The sequence below is a fragment of the Lygodium microphyllum genome, chromosome 17, assembly GCF_053477565.2.
Source record: "Lygodium microphyllum isolate KBCC chromosome 17, Lygodium_microphyllum_v1.1.10, whole genome shotgun sequence".
Classification (NCBI taxonomy): domain Eukaryota; kingdom Viridiplantae; phylum Streptophyta; class Polypodiopsida; order Schizaeales; family Lygodiaceae; genus Lygodium; species Lygodium microphyllum.
Window position 1 is genome coordinate 97,164,810 of NC_141151.1, and position 22,901 is coordinate 97,187,710.

General features: G+C 40.3%; 1 protein-coding gene across 1 annotated transcript in view; it reads left to right on the top strand.

Annotated features, from left to right (window-relative positions):
* Positions 1 to 840: 840 nt before the first annotated feature.
* The window catches only part of AUG2 (HAUS augmin-like complex subunit), a 95,751-nt gene continuing 73,690 nt past the window's right edge, over positions 841 to 22,901 (top strand). The window contains 1 exon segment of the mRNA XM_087697805.1: positions 841 to 1,313. Coding sequence (XP_087553931.1) covers positions 957 to 1,313 — 357 coding nt within the window. The 5' untranslated portion in view covers positions 841 to 956.

A 22,901-nucleotide genomic window follows, 5' to 3' on the forward strand; every position in this document is an offset into this window, starting at 1 on the left:
CGAAAACTTTGATTTGTCAACATTGATATCATGATGTGGAGTATTTATGGTCTCTCTTGATGCTAATGTTTTGTAAGTTGGTAACATGATGATATGGGAAGCGTGGAGTCTAAGGTTCATAGGCTCAAACATTTTGGAGACCTCAACACTCAACTTCAACCTTGGGGCAGATTTTCATAAATATGTAAGTCTATCATGCAGATTTAACAAAAGGCATTTTTGAAATTATTTTTCTAAACCTCTTTTACATGTAGAGGGTTATCATTTAATCTTAATTAGGATGTTCATAGGTTAAATATGAAAAAGAAGTGCTTTATTCATGACAAATTTATAGATAAGGGAATTAGGTTCTTGAACAAAGTGATAGTAAGTATTTATATATAAGGGATGTGCTTCAACATTTGCAAACTACAATTCAATCCCTCGTGCTTGAGTAAACTAAGCATTGTATGGTAAACTAGGCATCACATGGAAACTATTTACCTTTATTTTGGTAGGCACGGTTTACTTAGGCATAGAGTTTTCAAAAAAGCTTCTATATATTGGGTTTCAAGCTAGGTTTATATTATTCTAGAATTGAACCTTGGACCCTATGTTGCCAAGAGCTACGCATTACTACTACGCTATAGCTAGTAGCATTGATGTTTAAGGAGACCATAAAACTTAATTTCAGATACAGATGGCGACGATCATTGGCAAAAATTTCTGATCGCCTTTTTTCCGAACGATGTGGCCTTGGTGGACTATTGTGATCTAAGTTCACCATTTTAAATGCGTGAGTGGCCTTGTAGCATGTCCCGTGCAATGTTGTGAAGAGGCTAAGTGAAGGTTAAACATTGAACTACCTATCTACACCCACAAAGGTAAGTCGTGTCGACGCGTTTCTACATTCTAGCATTAAACGGCCATCTTGGAATTCGATTCGAATGGAAGCGTGAGGATTCAGGAAGGCGGAGATGGCTTCCCTCAATCCGAGCAGCACCATTCTACCAGACACGGCATGGGTCGGGAAGAAACCCCTTCGTCGCCTGGGCGGCATGGCCGATGCCCTCGCCATAGCTGCAGATCTCGGCTTCTCGGTTCCCCAGGTTACCTGACTTCGCATTACTGCGATCGTTCTATTCTATCATCATTGTCGCTATGACGTACAGCAGAAGAACAACAAAACAGGATCATGAGATATGAACAAGTAAGGGACGAATATCATCAGGGAATCGACCAAATGAATAAAACAGAGGCACGAACCGACATCTTGCTATGATGAACCTGGCTGCTTGAAGTTCAACTTGCAAGTTGAACTTCAAGGTCGCCAGGTTAGATCATAGCAGATCAGTTCAGTACCTCTGTGTTTTATTCCATTTGGTTATTCCCTGATGATATTGGTCCCTTACTTGTTCATATCTCATGACTCTGTTGTTTGCTGCTCTGCTGTACGTCCATTGTAAGATACTCTGTTGAAGCTGCAAAAGGGAACAATAAGACTGAAATTTTAAGTATCCAATAAATCTACAGAGGCAACAAGAAAATGAAAACCCACTAAACGATAAGATGAGCTTTCTATGTGCTCAAGTACAAGTGAAATCCCCCGAAACGAAGACGCACAGAAAGCTCGAAGACAGAGCAACACGACAAAGTGGTATCTTTCAAGAGCTTGGGTGTGCATCTCCATGGGGTGGAGGAAAGTACAATCCATAATACTGGTTCTCCCATGCACAGCAGAGGGATCTGAAATGTTGAAGGTGCTTTGCTCGGATACTTGAGAAGAGAGGACAAAAGCTGGATGCATTGCAACAAAGTTGTGAGAGTGTCCCTGTTTGTGCCAGTGGTGAGAAGCTTTCTTCGTTGTTTGGGATATTCTCACCTTAATTCAGTTGGAGGTGTCAGTTGATTTGGCATCACAGCTCGCCAGATTGGTTCTTTATTCAGCTCATTGAATTGGACATTCCTCCTTGCTAGTCATCAGCTCAGGGAAATATTTCCTCCCTTTAGTTTTGTTTTGATGAAGTATATTTTACCTTAGCTGTTCTAGTAAGGCATAATTAATAGCATTTCCTTTTCTTCGTAAAAAATACCAGCTTGTTGCTAGGAGACATGTGTTTCTCAGTCTTCTCCTATGTTCATCTACTGTTTGTGAGCCTCAGTCTGGCAGGAACATCTGGAGTTCCTAACACACTCTTTGTCATTCAGTCTTTTTTGTGTGACAGCAGCCTGGTGATTAGGGTTTCCCAGCTCTGCACAGATCAGTCTTTGGTCTTCCCAGTTCTGTCCCAGCCATTTCCAGGCTGCCCACAGGGCTTTCCCACTCAGGTCACATGTTTTGTGCATTCTGTGGACGTTGAGTGGACATTTGTAGGTGTTTTGGCAGCTAGACAAGCAAGCGGCCACTGCATTGTTGCAGTCACACACCTTTTAATCTTGGACATTGGACATTTGGTTGGCCCCAAATTGGCATCCCTTGCAGTATTTCTTTGGCTTCTATTGGAATTCGATGAAATACACTGAGATTTAGCTCCAATCTCCTTCCCTATCCAATGTCTCTTGTTGCCAAGAGTGAAGAGCAAGTCTTTAAACCAATTAACCCCTTGGTTTGCTTAGGGATTGGCCTTTAGTTTGCTCCTTGGAAGACAAATTCTGCCCCAAACTTAATGTTGCCTTGTTGGCCTTTTGAAATTCTCTAAAATCCCCAAATTTCAGCCACTGAATTTCAGGTATTAGGCCCTAAAATTTGAACACTCTTCCTAGGGTGGCCGTTAATTTTTGTTGTAAATCAGGGTTTAGCAGCATGAATTCTTTAGTTGCACCCTTTTGGGATTGTATTTGGCTGAGATCTTTTGAGCGAACTTGTGAATTGATTGAGAGAATAGAGAGGAAGTTGGAGAGAGAAATTTCAAAGTTTCATTGTAATAATTGGTTGAAATGTAATGCAGCCTTGTTGTGTTGATTGACTGTAGCCAACCCACATTAGAGTTTGAAATACAATCGTCAACCTCTAGGATGATCAATCTTGCCATTGCCAGCCTCTAGGACTCCTTGATTAGTTATTGTATGTCTCCTAAGTACTCTCTAGTCGAAGAGCTAGTAGAAAAGACGAGAAAAGCAAGATGGTGGCAAAGAGCTTCACCTTCTCTTAGTCCCTTGTCAGGTGTAAGTTAATTATTTCATAGTGTGGAACGTAGGATTCCAAAATATTAGTTGATGCCAAAGAAAAAAGTTGTAATAAGTTATGTTTAATAGATACTAGGTAGTACTCGGTGATACATTTTGGTCTTAGATCAATTGATGCCAAAGAAAAAAGTTATAATAAGTTATGTTTAATAGATACTAGGTAGTACTCGGTGATACATTTTGGTCTAGATCAATTTATTAGCCACTAATGTCATTGGTGACAAGACTAGGCATTGGTAACTGCTCAGGGATACTTGGAAGACAAATTGGCCTAGCCAATTAAAAAATTGCTTGGTGGAATTATTTTTCTAAGCACTATAATAATTATTAAATTATTTTTTACAATTAATATTTTAAAAATTAATTTATTAAGGTGAATAATGTTGAAAAATGGGAATAGAAGGCTACCACTTGGCAAAACTTGCTCGTACATGTGGAAAAAACGTTTTTAGGTCAGGGGAAGTCTATTCCAGTCATTGTGAGAGAGATGGAGATCCTTAAGAGAGTAAGGAGATGCTACTGATGTGATTTGTAGTCCACTAGGAACCATTTCTACTGCAGGTGGTAACAATTTGGAGCCCTCTAGGAGTAGGTGAAATTTCAAGAGGACGTGAAATTTTATTGCTTTGCTTAGCATTCGATTAAAAGTTAATCGAATGTGCGAATGTGACTTGCACATGTGAGGTGTAAGTTAACTAGTTCATAGTGTGGGATCCAAGGTCTCAGGATATTAGTTGGTGCCAAAGGCAAAAGTTGTAATAAGTTACGCTTGACAAGTACTAGGTAGTATTCCTGTGTCAGATTTGGGCCTAGACTAATTTATTAGCGACTAATGTCAGTGGTAGCATCATAGAGGTAAATCTCAATGGATTTCTAAGATTGTCCAATCGTAGAATATGATCATGAATAAAAGTTATCTATGCTAAATGGGCACATCTAGTTGGGTAAGGAAACCCCTAGAAAATGGAGAGGTTTCAGTACTTCCATACATGCAAGAGGTAGCATCTCGAATCACAGAAATTCCATTATTTTAGAGCCGTGGCTATGTCGGTATTAAATATATTAAAACATACGCACATTCATTGTCGCTTCGTAAAAATAGGTGATATGTTAAAGAGGGATGAGAGCATAAATGGTCGTAATCTTTATTTGCCTTTTGGGAAGTTTTGGATATTGTTGTGACGATAAAGTCTAGTGTGTGAAAGCTTTTAGCGCCTTACAACTTTGTGTGTCAAAGTATGAAGATAGAACTAGGAGTGTCACACACACACACACACACACACACACACACGACTCACATACCCTTTTGCCTCTACATTACTTTACTTCTCTAAGCTACAACTCCCATTCTATCACTATGATTGCAAATTTGGACAAATATTCCATAAGGAGACAGATCTGACCACATGTACATAAATCCACTCGGATCGAATGCTGTAAAAAAATCCTCGCTATTTAGTATTGTCATCACATACATATGTTAAATATCTAATAGTTTGACTTATTATTAATTTGAATTGAGTTTCATTAGTAACGTGGCAATAGAGCCTACAATAAGGCAAAGTAGGTACGAGAGCTCTCCTTGCTCCTTGCCCCATATATAATATATCTCATCATGCCCCTAGATGGTTAATTGACTAATGCTAGTCTAAGAGTCAATAATTGCTCAAGGATACTTGGAAGACAAATTGGCCTAGCTCATTGAATTGTTGATAGATGGAATTAATTTTTTGAACACTAGCATATTTATTAAATTGAATAATTAATTATTGCCACTCTAAGGGTCAATAATTGCTTCGGGATACTTGGAAGACAAATTGATCCGGCTAATTAAATTATTGGTTGGTGGAATTAATTTTCTAAGGACTAGAATAAATATTAAATTTTCAGAATTAATATTCTAAAAATTAATTTAACAAGCTGGATAATGATAGAAAATGGGATTAGAATGCAAGTGAAAAAAATATTCTTAGGGGTTGTTGGAAGTCTATTCCAACCATTGTGAGAGAGAAGGAGATTGTCAGAGGGCAAGGAGAGATTGTAGATGTGATTTATAGCCACAAGGGATCAGTCCTATAGCATGTGACAGTAGTTTGGATCCCTCCACCAAGAGTAGATGACAGTAGCCCGAGGTCTTGGTGTAAATGACAGCATATAGGAGGGGGAAGAAATTTCAGTCAATCTTTGTTGTAAACCCTAATTGACATAAAGAATTAGGGTTTGACAAACCACTTTGGAATGTATGCTCAAAATCGAGAGCCTAGAAGTTGAATTCTAGCAAGCTGAAATTGAGGAATTTTAGAGAGGTTCTTGAGACCAACCAGCCAATAGCAGATTTGGGGCTGAATTTATCTTTCAAGGAGTAGGGTGAAGGCCAATTCCCAAGCAAACCAAATTAGTTTGGAGGCTTGCTGATCAGTTTTGACGGTAAGAGGTACTTGGATTAGCGGAGGAGATAAGAGGATCTCAATTGTACTCTTTTCATTTGCAATATAAGGTAAATAAATACTGCAAGGAGCGTTGGTTTTGGGGCCAATAGGATATCCAATGTCTAAGATTAAAGCGATAAAGTGCGCCTTTACAATTTACGTGAATTTCATGCTTGTTGGAATTAGTGCTTAACCAGGCTATTTACCACCCTATTGAGGGGGAAGGCTGGTTTTATGGTTTCATTACTGGGATACCATCAATTCTTTTAAATTGGTGGGCTCAAGGCATGTGATTGAAGGTCAGAACTTTGCTCTAGTGTTGAAATTGTATTCAGCAAAGCATTATAGCAAGAATGTCTTCAAATAGTGAGATGGGGTTAAGTAGGGATAATACCTCTCAATTTAAAAATTCACAAAGTGTTGGAAAAAATGCAATGCATGATCTTGGACAAGGCATGTAGCATGGACAACAAGCTGATAATGTTGGTTTAGGCCAAAATGTGGGTCCTTCTAGGCCTTTAGAAGTTGATGATCAGCAAGAAGGAAAAGGAAATTGATGATCAGTTTAAATATAAGCTAAGGACAACAGCTTATATGTTGGTGGAATTGGCAAATGCTCCTCAGTTCATGCGTTTTTAAACCCCTTAAAGAAGGGCAGCAAAGTCAAGAAGAGAAAATAGTCTTTAAGAGCTTCAGGACAGCAAGATGCACTGAAGGAAGAGCTAATACAACAGCATGATGTTCCAATTATGGGTAGTGAGCATAAGCAAATGATGCTAGTGGAGCAATTGAAACGTATGCAAGGCCAACTTGGAAGTGCCAATCTAATGTTTTTTTTTTTGGAGAGCAGGGTATACATGTAACTATGGGGCAGTTATGATACTTTGGTGGTAGCACTAGTTTCCATGCTATGGTGGTTTAGGGATTGCATACGGGTATGTTTGCTATAACTCCTTATGGTATGCAGCAACCAATGCATGGTCTACAAGGCCCAATGTATGTGGGTATGGTTGGTAATATGCCATGTATAACAATGTTGGCATGATGCTAGGGTACAAAGTGGCAAGTTTGGCAATGTGTATATACAATCCATTGTGTTTGGGAGTATTAATGCTGGTTATGCAAATGCTCCATATAGTGTTGGTAATGAGGTAAAATGTAACTAATAATGCATGGGAAAATGTATCTTGGTATGGTTGGTAATATGCAAATTCCTATGTACAGTTACATTGCAATGGTCCAAAGTATGCAAAGGAGAATATTTCCTAGTGTATCTGGTGCTCCTACTAGTTGGCTGAATGCAATGTTGCATATTAGTTAAGTTGAAATTGCAACAATGTGAAAGTATATATCATCGCAATGCTTAAGGGGAAGAAAGACCTACAACCTAGTGGAGGTTTCAAGGCAAGTAAAGTTAGAGGTAAAGTTTTTATATGCTTCTTGGTGAAACTTTAGCATTGTTTCACTAGTAGATGCAAAGTAGATGGTAGAGGATGACTTGACAAACCATCCTTAGTTGTTGCAACTTTATCGAGATGCCTTTTTGTTAGATTGGACTTTGGTTTGGGCTCAGTTAGGTTTAGGAAAGTAGGGGTTTGGAGGGTTGCTTGATGCTCAAGGAGGAGGTAGCACTTCCACTCTACCAATTGTGGACAACTCTTGTATGTAGTGGATCTCGGATGTATTTAGCATGTATCCAAGGTATTGGGCTGATAGTTTGTTTGCCATGAGGTCACTTTTCAGTATACTAGTCACTGTGAGATGTAAGTAGATGAATGAGTTTTGCCCAGGCAATTTTTGATCAATTTGAGAATGGTTTATGGTTACTTTTGGGATCAATTTTGCATTAGTTATTGATCAGTTTTTGCAATTAGTTTGTGATTAGCTCTTAGATTAGCAAATGATCTGTTTATGACTGGATTATGCTCAGTTTTTAGTGATTTACAATTGGTTCCATGGGTATGTTAGTAAATGCCAATGACAATTTCAACTATGGTTTGTGTTGAATCAATGCTTTTCTATGCTTGATAGTCAAAACACTCGAGAAACATGAGTTATGGATGTATCCAATGGATTTCTAGCAACAACTTCGGACTAATTTTCAGTTTTATGTTATGTATATGCTGGTTTAAATTTTCAATAGGTTTGGGCATATGGCGTGGTTGAACAACAATGGCCAATGTTGTGACTCTAATGCCTTATGGAAATTCTTGTGTAGTATGATTTTCCTTTGGCACAATGTAGTGCGACTGAGAACGATTGCAAAGATCTCAAGGGGGTAGTCTGTTACGAGGACGTGAAATTTTATTGCTTTGCTTAGCATTTGATTAAAAGTTAATCAAATGTACTAATGTGACTTGCACATGTGAGGTGTAAGTTAACTATTTCGCAATGTGGGACCCAAGACCTCGAGATATTAGTTGGTGTTAAAGGAAAAAGTTGTAATAAGTTATAATTGATAGATATTAGGTGGTACCCAATGTCACATTTGGGCCTAGACCAATTTATTAGCCACTAATATCAGTGGTGGCATTAAAGGTTAGGCATTAATTAATTAATTAATACTAGTCTAAGGGTAAAAAAAACATCTTTAGGGGTTGGTGGAAGTCTATTACAACCATTGTGAGAGAGAAGGAGGCCATTAAAGAGCAAGGAGAGGTTGCTGATGTGGCATGTAACAGCGGTTTGGAGCTCTCTAGGAGTAGATGATAGTAGCCCAAGGTCCTTTTGGTGCAGATGATAGTATATAGGATGGGACAACAATCTTTGTGGTGATCCTAAGCTATAGATGCTTCCATGGCAATGTCGTTCCCCTTTGGAAGAGATGGGAGGGATGAGGGAATCACCGGATAAGAGAGTGGGAGAGGGGATGGAACTTATGGGATAAATGGTACACAAGCGAGAACGGGTGTATCAATAGACAAGTGTTGCGGAGGACCTTGCATAAGAGAAGGGGAATGGAGTCTGTAAAGCCCACTCTTTTGCCAACTTGTTACTCAAATACTTCTTGAAGAAGAGTCTTGAATAAAGACAACCGTAAAGGCAACTTGGGTACCGAGTCTAGTAAGGCCGTAAACTGAGAGGAGTGGAAAGCCCTAGTTTGGAACATGTAGGACATTTGAAATGGAGTTGAAGGAATGGTTTAGCAATGGCAAAGTGCCAATACTACAAATAGGCTTTGAATGAATATCACCAATAGTGAACCCTCAGATGAATGAAGATCTTGTAGCAAATTACCTTGTGGAGTTGTATGACGCAAAGCATCACTATTAATAATCCAAGGTCCCTTAGAAGACGAAGCATCTACTGAAGAAGGCTCCTCCAACACATAGATACAAGGGGACATAGACTCATGGGTAATAGAGATAGAGAAAGGCTCAAATGATGTAGTGGCGTCCTTTGCTCGTGGATAAAAGTGAGGGTGCTTCTTCCAACATTTCTCCTCAAGGTGTCTCCTTTTCACAATGTGGGCATCTTGGCTTCTCTAAATTTGTGTTTCCTGAAAAACTCTTATGTTTCTTCTTCTTGGGCTTGGCCTTTGATTTCTCCTTCTTCTTCTTTCCCCCTTCCTTACCTATTGTGAAAGCCTTGGTGAAGTTGGATCATTGGCTTCTACCTCTTTTGGATGCTCGTCATGCTTTAAGACAAGTGGGGCTAGCTCTTCCTGCAGAAAAGAGTCTCTTGGGTTCTTGATGTAATAAGGGTGGTGTAGAAGACATTGCACTTTAGAGACGGTAGTTGAGTCAAGACAATCATCACCGTATCCTTTGAAGATATCATCTTGCCAAGGGATGCAAGCTCATCTCTCATATTCTCCAAACTATTGATGTGATCCTTCATGGAAGGAGAGCCATCAATAGCAAGCATATATAATATCTTCTCAAGAGTGATCTAGTGGGCAAATGTCTTTTGATTGTATAAAGAAGCAAGCTTTGTCCACACTTCCATTGCTTGCCGCAACTAGCGTACATGCACTAGGTGGGGTTGGGACCTTCGATCTTCATGATGATCACGCTGCCTATGAGAGGGACTATGAATAGACTCCTCATTTGAGACTAGTGATAATCCATATTTGTAGACATGCAAACACTCTAAATCTGCTGCATTAGGCTGTAGAAGAGCCCAAACAAAGAGAATAATTAGCTACACCTGCAAGAGCACAATTGTAGATATCCCACCTTTGTCGAAATCACTTGTAAAGCTAAAAAAATCTGCATTTTCTATAGCAAACTGCAGGCTGAAAATTTGCGTTTTCAGCAATAGGGTGGTCTTCTCTTAAAGAAACCTCCTTGTCCTTACTTAGGTGATGATACTATGTTAGAGTGCTCAACGTAATAGGGTGGTCTTCTTTGAAAGAAACCTCCATGTCCTCACTTAGGCGATGATACTATGTGAGAGTGCTCAACGGAAGAGGACACAAACACGGAGAGAAAAGGAGAGGAGAAAAGATGCAAGAAGAGAAGAGAAATGTGCATTGAATCTGAAATCAATAAATGCACAAAATGCTGCTTTCCTTGGCAAAGTAAAATGCTTTGGCTCCGAATGTACACGGATTGACTATTGGCCATTATGAAGGCTGAGAATTGGCTGCATGCACAATGTGAATACATCTAAACGGATTGAAAAAGAAATACATGCTCCAGATGGAGTTGCCTCCTCTATTAAAGCACATTATAGACATGTCAGAGTTTCTAATGCCCCTGTGACTCAAATTGAGGCTCATAGGCAGGAGATGACAATGCAAGACAACCGTGATTGCTAACACCTCCTTTAGCTCTCAAAATATTGGAATGAGGTTTCATCAGCTTTCCACGGCCCTTTGCTCTTCAGCATGGGAAGGTTTTGCTAGGTGGTAGCCTTCTAATTGCATTTTCCAGCAATTTTCAGTCCAATTAAACTAATTTTTAGAATATTAATATAAAAAGTAATTTACTTATTAATTCTTGCTTAGAAAAATAATTGTGCTGGCCAACATTTAAAATTGGCTAAGCCAATTTGTCATCCAAGTAATCTTGAGCATTTATTAGCCCTTAAAATGGCATTAATTAATCAATTAATCACTGGTTTCTAATATCACCATTGACATTAATGGCTAATAAAATATTCTAGGTGAAAATTTTGCAACTTTTGCCTTTAACATTATTGACATCTTGAGGTCCTTAGCTTGTCATCATGACTTGACTAACTTGCACAATACATATGCATCTCACATGTGCACATTTGATTAATAATCAAATCAAAATTAAAAGCATTAAAAATTCATGTCCTTGTGACATGTGTGCCAAGTCGTCAGCCCAAGACCATGAGTTCAGGAGTTCAAACAATTCAAGTAAGCATAGAGGGATGGGATCGAGAATGAAGAGAGTATAGTGTTGAAACATGACAATTGGTCATGTACAAGCCCTCTTTCACGCAAAGTTTTTGATTAGTTAATAAAGAATAGTTGACAATTGCTAAGAGTGAACATGGCCTAAAAATAGAACGATTGTAAAACATGGCAAAATGCAACTTGAGATAGCTCATGATAGAGTGAAAGCTGATGTAGGTAGAAAGCAAACTAGGGCGCAACATTCAGACGCGAAAACGCAATGCTTGGGATCAAGGGGGTGCCTAGCCTTGCAGAAATCACATAGATTGAAAATGAAAGGGTAGGTGGGAGAAAAAACATAGGTTTCCTGGGCATCAAATAGGTTGTGCATTAGGAGATGAAGTTGCTTAGGCCAGGAATTAGTGTGTAGCAGTCAAACGTAGGTTGGAGTAACATTAAACGAACAAAACTTAGACTTGCAGCAGTAGACAACACTACGAATACTAACAGAGATGTTTGAAAAATGTTGGGAGTTGCAATGGAACTTGGAAGCATGAGAAATTGCTATAATAGATTGCACAAACACAAAGAAGAAGAAAGAACTAGATAAAGAAGAAAAGAACTCAAGAGACAATATAAAGCCTAGGCGTAGAGTCATTGCTCCCCCTATCTACGAAGATGCAATTGAAGTGGTTGATGATGACTAAAAAATGGAGGAAACTTGTCTATAAATAGAAGTAGAAAATGCTAGAAGGGGCAATCGGTTGGGCAGCCCAAAAAAAGGTGATTGGTACAAGTTGGCCAACTGAGGAACTATCACCCAAAATCAAGGCAGCTACCCTAATTCCTCTTTAGCATAGAACAAGGAAATGCCCACTGAAACACAAATTGCTAACAATCCACTTATGTTTCCTCTTTACCTCTCCTCTTGTGAGACATCCCATCCTTGGCTCTCTCTTGTGGTACCCGTATGTCATTGGGTTGTGAATTTTTAACTTTTTTAATGGGGACAATTAAGTTGTGCACATGTATGGTGCATATGTGAGAATATCTTGAATTATGAGTCACGGTGATAGGTAAACCCTGGTTTGGGCTATTGAGTAAAAATGTATTTGCTTTAAAACAGCCCCGAAACACGCTTAGTTAATGAAGTAAATCTCTTTATTTATAAGAAATGCGTTCTTAGAGAGTGTCTATGTCCCATGAGCATAAACGTTGCCACGTGGCAGCCAACTTGCGTTTTGTAGTTTGTAGGTTGCACTTTGTTGATCTAGCTTCGCCTAGTTTGCAATGTCATGAAATAAAGTTGTGTTTGACTATTTTGCATCATCACTAAGTGCCACATCATGAGCATTTGCTACATTTTGCTATCCCAACCTCCTCTTGCCTATCTGACATTGATCTAGCATCATACTGTTGCGTTTGTTGTTGCTAGACACCTTTTGCAATTGCTTGTTGCGTTTCGGAGTCTGTTACAATATGATACACTCTTGAGCTCATGATCTTTGCATCCGTCCATTGATACATTGGAGTTTGAGATTCAGTATTCCTCACTGCATAGTGTGTTTGCTGCTTGAGTATTGCATTATATTCAATATCCATTTATTACTATTCATTGTGTTCATTGTCTTCAAGTTACCTTAAGCCTAACTATGTTTCTTTATCAGTTTGTGCGTTTGTTGAACAATTGTGTTGTGTTTTTGTGTTAGAGGATTTCTTTACATGGTATCAAAGCTAGTTACTCTTTGAAGAAACCTAGGCTCTTGATGTGGTGTACTGTAAGATAGAGGATAACTTTGCAAACTTATTTATGAAGGCTCTTCCTCAAGCGGTTCTTTGAGAGCACTCTAGATCCCTTGGCCTTATCTTGTGTCCAAGATCTAAGAGGGGGTATCAGAGATTTAGTCATCCCTTGGACATGGACAAGCAGATCACAGTCATTCTAGGATAGAATTATGCATTTTTGGATTTGGTTGGATAGATTTATACATTCACCATAGCTGAATGAAGCACTTCTAGTGCAGTACAAGCAGTAGGCCACATGGCAGGCAACATTTTTTGCTACAGCATTTATTATTATTATTTTATTGTTGTTGCAGTCAGCAAGCATTTCATTGGCTGACTTGCATTATTTAATTCATTTTCTCAGCCTATTTATTGGCTGGTTGCTTGAGGTCACACATCAATTCAGTTTTGGTGTGTGCAGGTGAGAGAGTTCTAGTGGATATATTTGATAGCCTATTGTATAGATCTGCTCCCTTTATTCAGCATTCATTCGCTGAAGATTTTTGCGTTCTACTGCCTCCTTCTCTCTCCCTCTTCTCTTCATGTTCATTTTCTTTGAGTTTGGTCATATGCTTGTGTATTCGGCGCCAACATGCAGCTGCACTTTTTGAAGTAGTAGTAGATAGAACCTTGAAACTAAGAAACTCATCTCAATTCAATTTATAAAGCAATAATAAAGAAACAGAATGAAGGCTAGAGAGGTAGAACTTAGAATAGAATCAAGACTTAACTCCATCGAGAAATAATACTTAAATACCAAATTATATCACAAGCAGGAAAAACTTTTCAAAAACTTGAAAAGTGAAACCAGCCTTCCTTCTTGGAATGAGTGGTGATAACCTGATTTAAGAGTTAATTACAACAATAAATAAATGCACATAAAATGAAAGACACACTTTACCATAACATTCTTGGATAGTAGACTCCCTGTTGGCCCCAAAATTGACGCCCCTTGCGGTATTTCTTTAGCTTTCATTCAATTGGAAGGAGTACAACTTGAGATTCTGCAATCTCCTCCTGCTAACCAATTGCTCTTGCTGTCATAAATGACCAGCAAGCCTTTTGGGTCATTTTCCCCTTGATTCACCTTGGACTTCTTCTCCAATTTGACCCTTGGTTGGCCAAATGCTGCCCCAAATCAATTCGGGATGGGCTGGCTCCTGAAATCCCTTGATAATCTTCAATTATCAGCTGCTAATTTCAGCCCCTTGAGCCTTCAATCTCTGGCACGGATCCCAAGGTGGTTGCTAAACCCTACTTTTTGCTGTAAATTAGGGTTTATTGCAGAAATTACAGATCAGCCCACCAAAAATGGCTGAGATCTCCTCCGAATGGCTAAGAATTGCTGAGAATGGCTGAGCATAGGCTGAAGGAGATGAGAGAATGCTGTAGAGAGAAAATTCTGAGATTTGTCGCGAAGAACTGATCAAAATCAGCTGCTGCCCTGTACCAGCCCCAAACGAATGCACCAATAACAATAGGAGCATCAAAGATTGTGATCTTCAGGAGAAAGTGCATCAGCAGCCATTGCGAGTTTTCCAAGGTCAAGAATATGCAATCTCCATCACCAAAATGGTCCCCAATGGTTGGGAAATAGCCCCAAAAGCTGGTAGCAATAGTCCAACACCTCTTCCCAACAGCTCCAAAATGAAAAAACGAGATTTCCCTCTCCCTTCAGCCCTATTTAGCCTTTCCCCCACTTGCATGGGAAAGTTTTGCCAAGTGGCAGCTTTGTTAATCCATTTTCAGCAATTTTCAGCCATTTAATTAATTTTTAAAATTAATTCAGCTCTTAATCCATGCCCGGAAAATCGACCTTGCCCATCCAAAAATTAATTGGCTAGGTCATTTGCAACCCAAAGTGGCCCCATGCATTAATTGATCCTTCGACAAGCATTAATCCATTAATTAATGCCTAGTCCCTGGTGTCACCATTGACATTTAATGGCCAATTAATGGTCCTAAGGGCAAACTGACACCAAAATTCACCTAGAATCTAACAAGTGTAACTTGTTACAACTTTTGCCTTTGACACCCATCTTTTCACAGGGTCCTTTGGCCTTCAACTGTGAAAAAGTAGCTTGCACCTCACATGTGTATCTTTTAATTGCACATTTGATTAATCCTTTAATCAAATGTCAATTAAGCATAAGCAAAGCATCAAATTTTCACGTCCTCGTGACAGACCACCCCCTTGAAATCCTTGCAATCGTCCTTGATTGCACTGTAATGTGTCAAAGCAAACAATATTGCACTGGAATTTTCACAAGGCATCATAGTCAACACAACATTGGCCACTGCTGGCTAACTATCTCATATGCCCACCATTTGCTGAAAATTTCCAGCCAGCTTAAACATAGCATAAAGCTCAACAATAGTCCAGAGCTGCTGCCAGAAACTCATCGGATGCATCCCAAACTCTTGTTTCTCAACAGTGCTGACTACACAACCATAGTAAAGCATAAACCAAGCCAAAACCATGACTGAATTGCCAATGGGATTCAATACACATGTTGCTGTCCATAGAACTAGCTGAATACCACTGAAACTAATGATCATACATTGAAAACCAGCATTCGATAATCAGTCTCTCATGATCATAACTTGATGCAATGTACAGTTTTAGAGTTGCAGTGAAAACCATACCCATTTGCATACATACTACAGTGACTAGTACACTGAATAGTGACCTCATGGCAGACATATTGTTAGCACAGTACCTTGGATGCATGCTGAATACATCCGAGATCCACTATACACCAGAGCTGTCCATTCCTGGAGGAGTGGAAGTGCTACCTCCCCCTTGAGTATCAGGTAGTACTCTGGACCCTTGCCCTGTTGAACCTGAAAGAGTCCGATCCAAAGTCGGCTCTAACTGAAAGGCATCAAGGTAAAGCTGTAACAACTGAGGATGGTCTGCCAAGTCATCCTCTTCCATCCATTTAGCATCCATTGGTGAATAGTTGTGAAACTTCACCCAATAGCTTATGGAAGCTTTACCTTTGACCTTTCCTCTTTATGTGCCAAAATTTGCTCAGATACCAATATCTTATTCAACTCCTCTTCATTGGACTGAATTTCAGCAAATACATCCGTAGGCACATTAGCATAAAAAGGCCTCAACAAACTTACATGAAAGGCATAGTGTATCCGCTAGTGTAGAGGCAATTTCCATGATAGCCAGCATTAAATGAAGCATTTACATGACCCGCACTTATTCCTTGAGCCCCAAAAGCACGACGGATTACCGATGCTTGCCCATATGCGTGATTTTGCACACCAAGCACATATAAAACATGATCTAAAGATCAAAATACAACCAAGGGATATAAAGTGCCAGACTTGGCACCACGTGTCAAAACAAGGTTTCCATGGGTGATCTTCCAAGAAGAATCCCCAAAGGAAACAAAGTAACCCTCATCATCCAGTTTGTCAATAGAGATAAGACTCTTTGTGAGAGCCGGTACACGTCGAACGTTATGCAAAGTAAATATACTGCTTGAACCAAACTGCAATTGGATATCACCAATACCAACTAACTGCAGGGCCAAGTCATTCTCTATGAGGGGTCACATGAAAGGAAGCCCGTGAATCCATCAACCAACATCGTGTAAAACCAGACGAGGCATTAGTCAGGTGTGACTCACCAAAAGAAGAAGTTGCAAGTATGTAATCATCGTCAGAGCCAGGTTGTTGCACTACATTGATCTCTTCGATCTTAACATCGGACTTAGCAAGGATAATGCTGAGATCATCAGACTTGTGTTGTGCGTTTTCTTTTCCCTTTTCCTTGTGCTTGTTATCATGTATTTTATGGCAGTGCGGCCTAATATGTCCTGCTTTCCTACAATACTGGCATGTCAAATCGGACTTACGTTCACGAGACTGTCCACGGGACTTAGAATGAGACTTCTGCGAGTCTCTACTATGGTGGTCATTCCCACTCTTGCCATCATGGTGACCTTGAACAATCAAAGAATGAGAAGCATCCACATTTTCCTATTTATCTTCTTTGTCAGGAGTGCACCCTCTACATCAAACAATTTCAGCCCATTCTTTGGCATATTTGCACACATAGTAGTAGGAATGTGTCCTAAGACTCAAGATAGAATGAGACTTCTGTGAGTCTCTACCATGGCCGTCATTCCCACTCCTGTTATCATGGCGATCCCGAATAGTCAAAGCATGAAAAGTATGAGAAGCATCCACATTCTTCCTATTTATCTTGTTTGTCAGGAGTGCACCCTCTACATTAGATAATTTCAGCCCATTCTCGGGCATATTTGCACACATAGTAGTACGGAATGTGTCCTAAGACTCGGGCAGTGTGACCAACAAGAACAACGGTGGAACGTTGTCCTTAAAGTCAATACCTTGCGATGACAGCTGGCTAATAATAGCATGAAACTCGCTCAAATGTTAAGAAACAATAGTACCTTCCTTCATATGAAGGTCCATAAGCTCCTTCAGCTAATACATCAAAGAAGCAAGGCTCTGCTTATCATAGAGATTACGGATTTTCTCCCAAAAATCCCATGTAGACTGCCCATCTCTAATATCATTATAATAAACTTGCTTTTTGAGGAACAAGATAATCGTGGACTTGCAAAGCTCATCTGAGTCATCCCATACATCCTGATCTTGATATTTAGGCTTAATGCTCTTGCATTTGATCGGACTAATTTGAGATTTTTGCACCAAAACTTGCCAAATTTAGGTCTTCCAATAGCTATAATTGCTGCCATCCAACTTTTCAATGTTGAAGATGGCACTGTCATTTGAATGACCAGCCATACTGCAGGAAAAAGAGGTAGAGTATGTATCAAATATGCTGTTGTAATACCTGCAAAAAGCCCCAAAATCACACCAAAACAAGCTGAAAACAAGAGGTATGGACCAAATAATGAGTCCACAAACTATGACCAAAATAGCATCAAATGGAGGGGACTGCTCTCATAAATAATACAACAGTATGCAATTACAGCATGCTGAAAATGAGGTACAGCAGTAAGAAATCAATGCCAAATAGGGGCAATCACTGATACAAAACAACCTATAGTACGCGAGCAGTAGTTGAAGTAGCTCAAGCTCAACTGCAAATAAAATCCAATGCTCAATGTGACATCCAAGTGTTAAGTAAGTGGCTCCTACTGGAACAAAAGCCAGATGCTAGACAAGCAAACAAAGCTTGAATCCTCATGTGAGTGGCATCCAAGCATCTAAGATACATCAAGCACATAGCCGGGAGCATAAGACCCAATAAAAGCTTCAAGCCCATAAGATCATAGACCTCTGAAGCATCGAGTGAAGTAACTGACAACCAATGTCAAATGTCCTAAGCTCAAATCAAAGCTCAAATGCATTCAATAGCATAACCAAGCATAGAGCTTCAATGCCATGTATCAATACATTCGATAGAATGCTTGAATAGCATGAAAGAGCATTAGGCATAGTTACCTGGAACGGGAACGGGAACAGGAACGGGATTGGAATGGGGGGAACGTCCAAGGTCGGGGAATGGGAATGGGGGGAATGGCACATGTCTTAAGTGCCCCAAATATGCTCTGCATGACCCAAATTGCCCCAAAGAATGTCCCTCTAATTGCCCCAATATCCCTCAATGCTTGAAATTGACCCAAATGTCCCAAAATTGACTCGATTATCCCCATAGCTCCAAATTGCCTTGAATTACCCCAATTATCCCAATTTTCCTTGAAATTAAACAATATAAATGGATGAATACCTTGGAATTGAGGATAGGCTGAAATTTGATTGTGATTTGCAAGAGTTGATAATGCATCAAATTTAAACTTTGCATGGAATCCTAATTAGCTTGTGGGTTGACTTGACACTTTGAATCTTTAACCCGAGAGAGAGAGAGAGAGAGAGAGAGAGAGAGAGAGAGAGAGAGAGATTATTGTGTGCACATTAGGCAATGGAGATGGGTGAACATGTGGTAGGAGTGTGACCCAAGCAAAAAGAAAAAACCGGAAAAAATGTCAATTTTCAGTTAACAGGCCTGGAACGGCCGTTCCAAAGAGGGAATGGCAGGGAACACTAGGGAACGACCTCGGGAACGGTAGGGAACGTTGCCTGGCCGTTTCACCTCCTTGGAGGGTTTGGAATGTGTTAGGCCGTTCCTACAGGCCGGAACGGCCGTTCCCTGTTTCTATGGCATTAGGTATAGACTGTCCTTGTTAAAAGCTCGTTGTCCACTGTATGTACAGCAGTAAAATGACAGTCAAGACTGAGCAAAAGCGAGCTCACCAAAAGCATTCCGGGAGCATGGCCAAGCATGTGGCATCAACCACAGACATCAATGTATCATCCCAAGTAGCTGGGAAGCATCAACAAGCAATAGGCATATGCTTTCATTGATAAAATAGTCTTCAACCTTGCTTATTACAGTAGTAAAAATGTTAGTAAAACTGAGCCAAATCGTCCAAAAGCATTCCAATACATTGGCCAAACATTCCCCAAGTGTCTAGCATCAAATGAGCATCCCGGGAGTATCACATAAGCCAAGAGCATGACATTTCCCAGACAAATAGCATTCAGCCTTGTTATGACAGCAGTGATACCTATGAGAAAACTGAGCTAAAAGAGTGTTCAAATCAGTCCAGTAGCATCTCAAACCAATGACATATGATCCCGCAAGTATCCGGCAACAAAACATAGGTATACGGGCATCTTGGGAAGAATATATGAGCTCTAAACATTGAAGATATGGCTGTCCCTGTTTAATGACAGCATGTTGCCGTGTTTGCATTGTTAATAGCTGAAGCTCAATGACTCAAAACCAATGCTCAATGTTAATGGTCAATGCCGGGAGGAGTAGTAAACAATGCCAAAGCCTTTGTCCAATGTCGGGGAGTGGTTGAGCAAGCACAAGTGCTTGGGAATGGCCATAGCTGAAAAAACCTTTTTTGTATTTCCTGTCGTGAATATTGAGTTGAATACTCCTTGAAATAAGCTCAATGTAGGTTCGAGAATGCCCTGAGATAGTCTCGATAGGTCCTAAGAAGTCCTAGAGCAATGAGAGCTCAATATGAACCTCAAGAGGTGGAGCTATGGCTGCCAATGGTGAAACCCTGCTATGGGTAACTCGAATGAGAGCTGAAGCAATGCTAGATTGAGCTTGAGCTCACGAAGAAGAAGGCTCTTATACCAGTTGAAAGGAGAAGCCCAAGTGGAAGCACAAGCAAGCGGAAGCAAGAGAGGTGTGAGCTATGGTGGATGAAGCAAGAGAGCAAGAGAGAGAGACTCAAGATGTGGGAACTTTAACAGTCACAATGTGTGACAAGCCTTCCCTTTATTCAAATGTCATCGAAAGAATAAAGAATGAAGTGATAGTGATGGGCACCCGCTGCGTGCAATGTGCAAGTGCGGGTACTGTTAGTGTAGTAATACATGGGCGGCTAGACACAAGCGCCTTTATCCCTAACAACGGATTGTATGCGTAGAATCTGATCCTATACTTGTGTAATACGAAGCAAAAATGGCTGAATAGTATCTTTTGGCTCAAACTTTATCTGTTGAAGCTGTCCATAAAGGGTAACTGCATGCTTTGTCGAGGGAGCCTTGTACAACATCTGAAACTTCGCCCAAATCTTGGAAAAAGTCTTGCAAGAGGTGATAGCCGGAAGAACTTCTTTGGAGATACAGTGAAGAAGAGCAGAATAGGCACGGGCACAATCAATATCCCATGTGAGCATAGTTTTTTCATAGTTCTTCTTGTCGAAATCGGCTGGAAGAAGAGTAGGACACTCGGGATGCTGAAAAGCTCCAAAAACAACGTACCATAACTGCTTCTACACAAACTAGGCTTTCATAACAGCACTCCATGCTAGGTAATGAGGGCCTTGTAATTTGTCATTTGTAGAACAACAGGGGGAGCCATATGAAGAGGATAAGAAGAGAAAAATAAAGGAAAAGAAGAGGAGGAGAGAGAGATGACAGCCAAAGCACAGCACAGGCTGCATTGATTGGAGTTCACATGCAGTGTAAGACAAGTTGATCACAAATTAACCATTGCAAAAGGACAAAATCTGATCAAACACAGCCAGAAGGTGAAAATTATAGCTGACAGATCTTGAAAATGCAGTTGCCTAGCCTATAGGAGTCAAAACATGGACAAGACAAGCATTAAATGTAGTAGTACCAAAATAAAATAATGTAGAAAATGCAAATGCAGATTGCCGGAGACAAAACGTAGGTAGTGGGAGCCATTTAGTGTAGTAAATGCAGACTGCAGAGGCTGGAAACATGGCGATTTGCAGTAGACAGCTGTTGCTAAGCTGAGAGGTTGCAGCAGGTAGGGGAAATCAGTGATCAGTAGTAGAAGACTTGTAATCAGAAAACAACAGCAGGAGTGTAGATCCTAAAATCTAATACTATGTCAGAAGTGGATGCACCAATGGAAGCATGAAAGAATGCTGAAATAGACTGTTGAACATGACAAAAGAGAGACAAAAGAGAAAACACAGGAACACTGCAAAGGAAACTCAAAGATGTACTTGGGAAATGGAATCCATATACCAAACATGAGACAATCACGTACAATAGTGAGTCATTGCTTGCATGGGCAGTGGCACCGGCTTCCTCTTCACAAGGTATGCATTGGATCCTGAAGTAATGAATGACAATATAGAGGAGGAGCTTGAATAAATAGACTAAAAGAATGCCTTAAGTGACGTCAAGTTGGCCAGCATAAAAATGCTAAAGTAAGCACCATATTGAATACTAAAAAATACCTAAAATATCCAAGAATGCTTGTTACATTCTAGACTGACTCATGAGTTGACTATATTGCTAACAATAAGATGTAGCCTATCGTCACATTATTTTCTTCGAAGGTTGAGTATTGTGCTCTTTGTTTTATTGCATAGGAGGTAGTTTGGCTCCGTTGGTTATTGACAAAGATTTGCTTTCCACAGATAGGACCTAATCAATTGCATGTGGATAACTAGAGTGCCCTAGCTTTGGCCAAAACCCGATATTTCTTACTTGTATGATGCACATTGAGACTTAGTACCATTTTGTTCGGAAGTGGCTCATAGATTCCGAGTGCTTAATGTTGCATAAAAGACAATGTAGGGTATCTCTTCATGAAGCTTTTGTCTCAGGCTTCTATACTTCCTTACATGAGGTCTTGGGTCTTCAGATATTTGTGAGGATTTGAGAGGGGGTTTTAGCTTGCATTATGTTAGTTTGCCATCTCTTGGTTGTGAGTTCCGTTAGAGTCATAATGGAGACATGGGAGATTTGACTGTTACTTCCCATTCTTGAGTGAGCATTATGGTGCATTACACTTTTAGTAAGTCTTTTAGTGTGTTCACACTCGCTAATGCTCTCGGAATCTGCAATGTAATCATCTGTAAGGAGTGAAGCATATGAAGCTTGAGAGGCAAGTTGAGTAGATCTTCTAGGGCCCTTCGGAGTGCAATTCGGTGGAAGGATCCCCGAATCTCGCATGGTGTGCTAGTACCATTGAGCTATCGGGTCTCATGGAGGGGGCCTAGGAATTGAAGAGTCTAGAGGAAGATTAGGAGCAAGCAGTAGACTCGGCTCAGAGAGAAGGCACAATGTCGGATGATGTGGGTTGAGATAAGGACTCAAAGTCGGGTGTATAAGACTGCACTATGTTCCTCTCATCAAAGACTACATCTCTCTTGACGATCACCTCATTTGTTTAAGGATCAAACAAACAATAGGCTTTTTCTCCGGAAGAATAACCCACAAAGATCAACAGATCAGCTTGGGGAGTGAGATTTTCTATCTTGTTGTCAGGGGTGTGCGTGTATGCACGATTCCCGAAGACTCTGAAGTGGTAAATAATAGGTCTTTTCCTAAAGAATACCTCATAGGGAGTCCGCTGAGGGATTGCCTTGTCGGACACCGATTGAGGATTGGAGGGGAGCTACGGAGCTCTATCTCGAGACCTACGGACCGCTTATTGATCAAGCATTTCAAGCTGAGCGGCCATGGCTCCCTCTCACATAGCCGACGCACAATGCCTACCTGACAGGTGTAGTGAGCTTACCTTGTCGCTCGCGGTCGCAGCGAGAGGATCGAGGAGTGTGAGGCAGCTAGAGAGTGAGTGTGTGAGAGTGAGGGATCGTGGAGACCCTCCATCAAGCTCCATCCTCCATAGCCGCGCGAGAAAAGAGAAGAGAAGAGAAGATGAAGAGAGAAGATGGGGAGCTTGTTCTCCA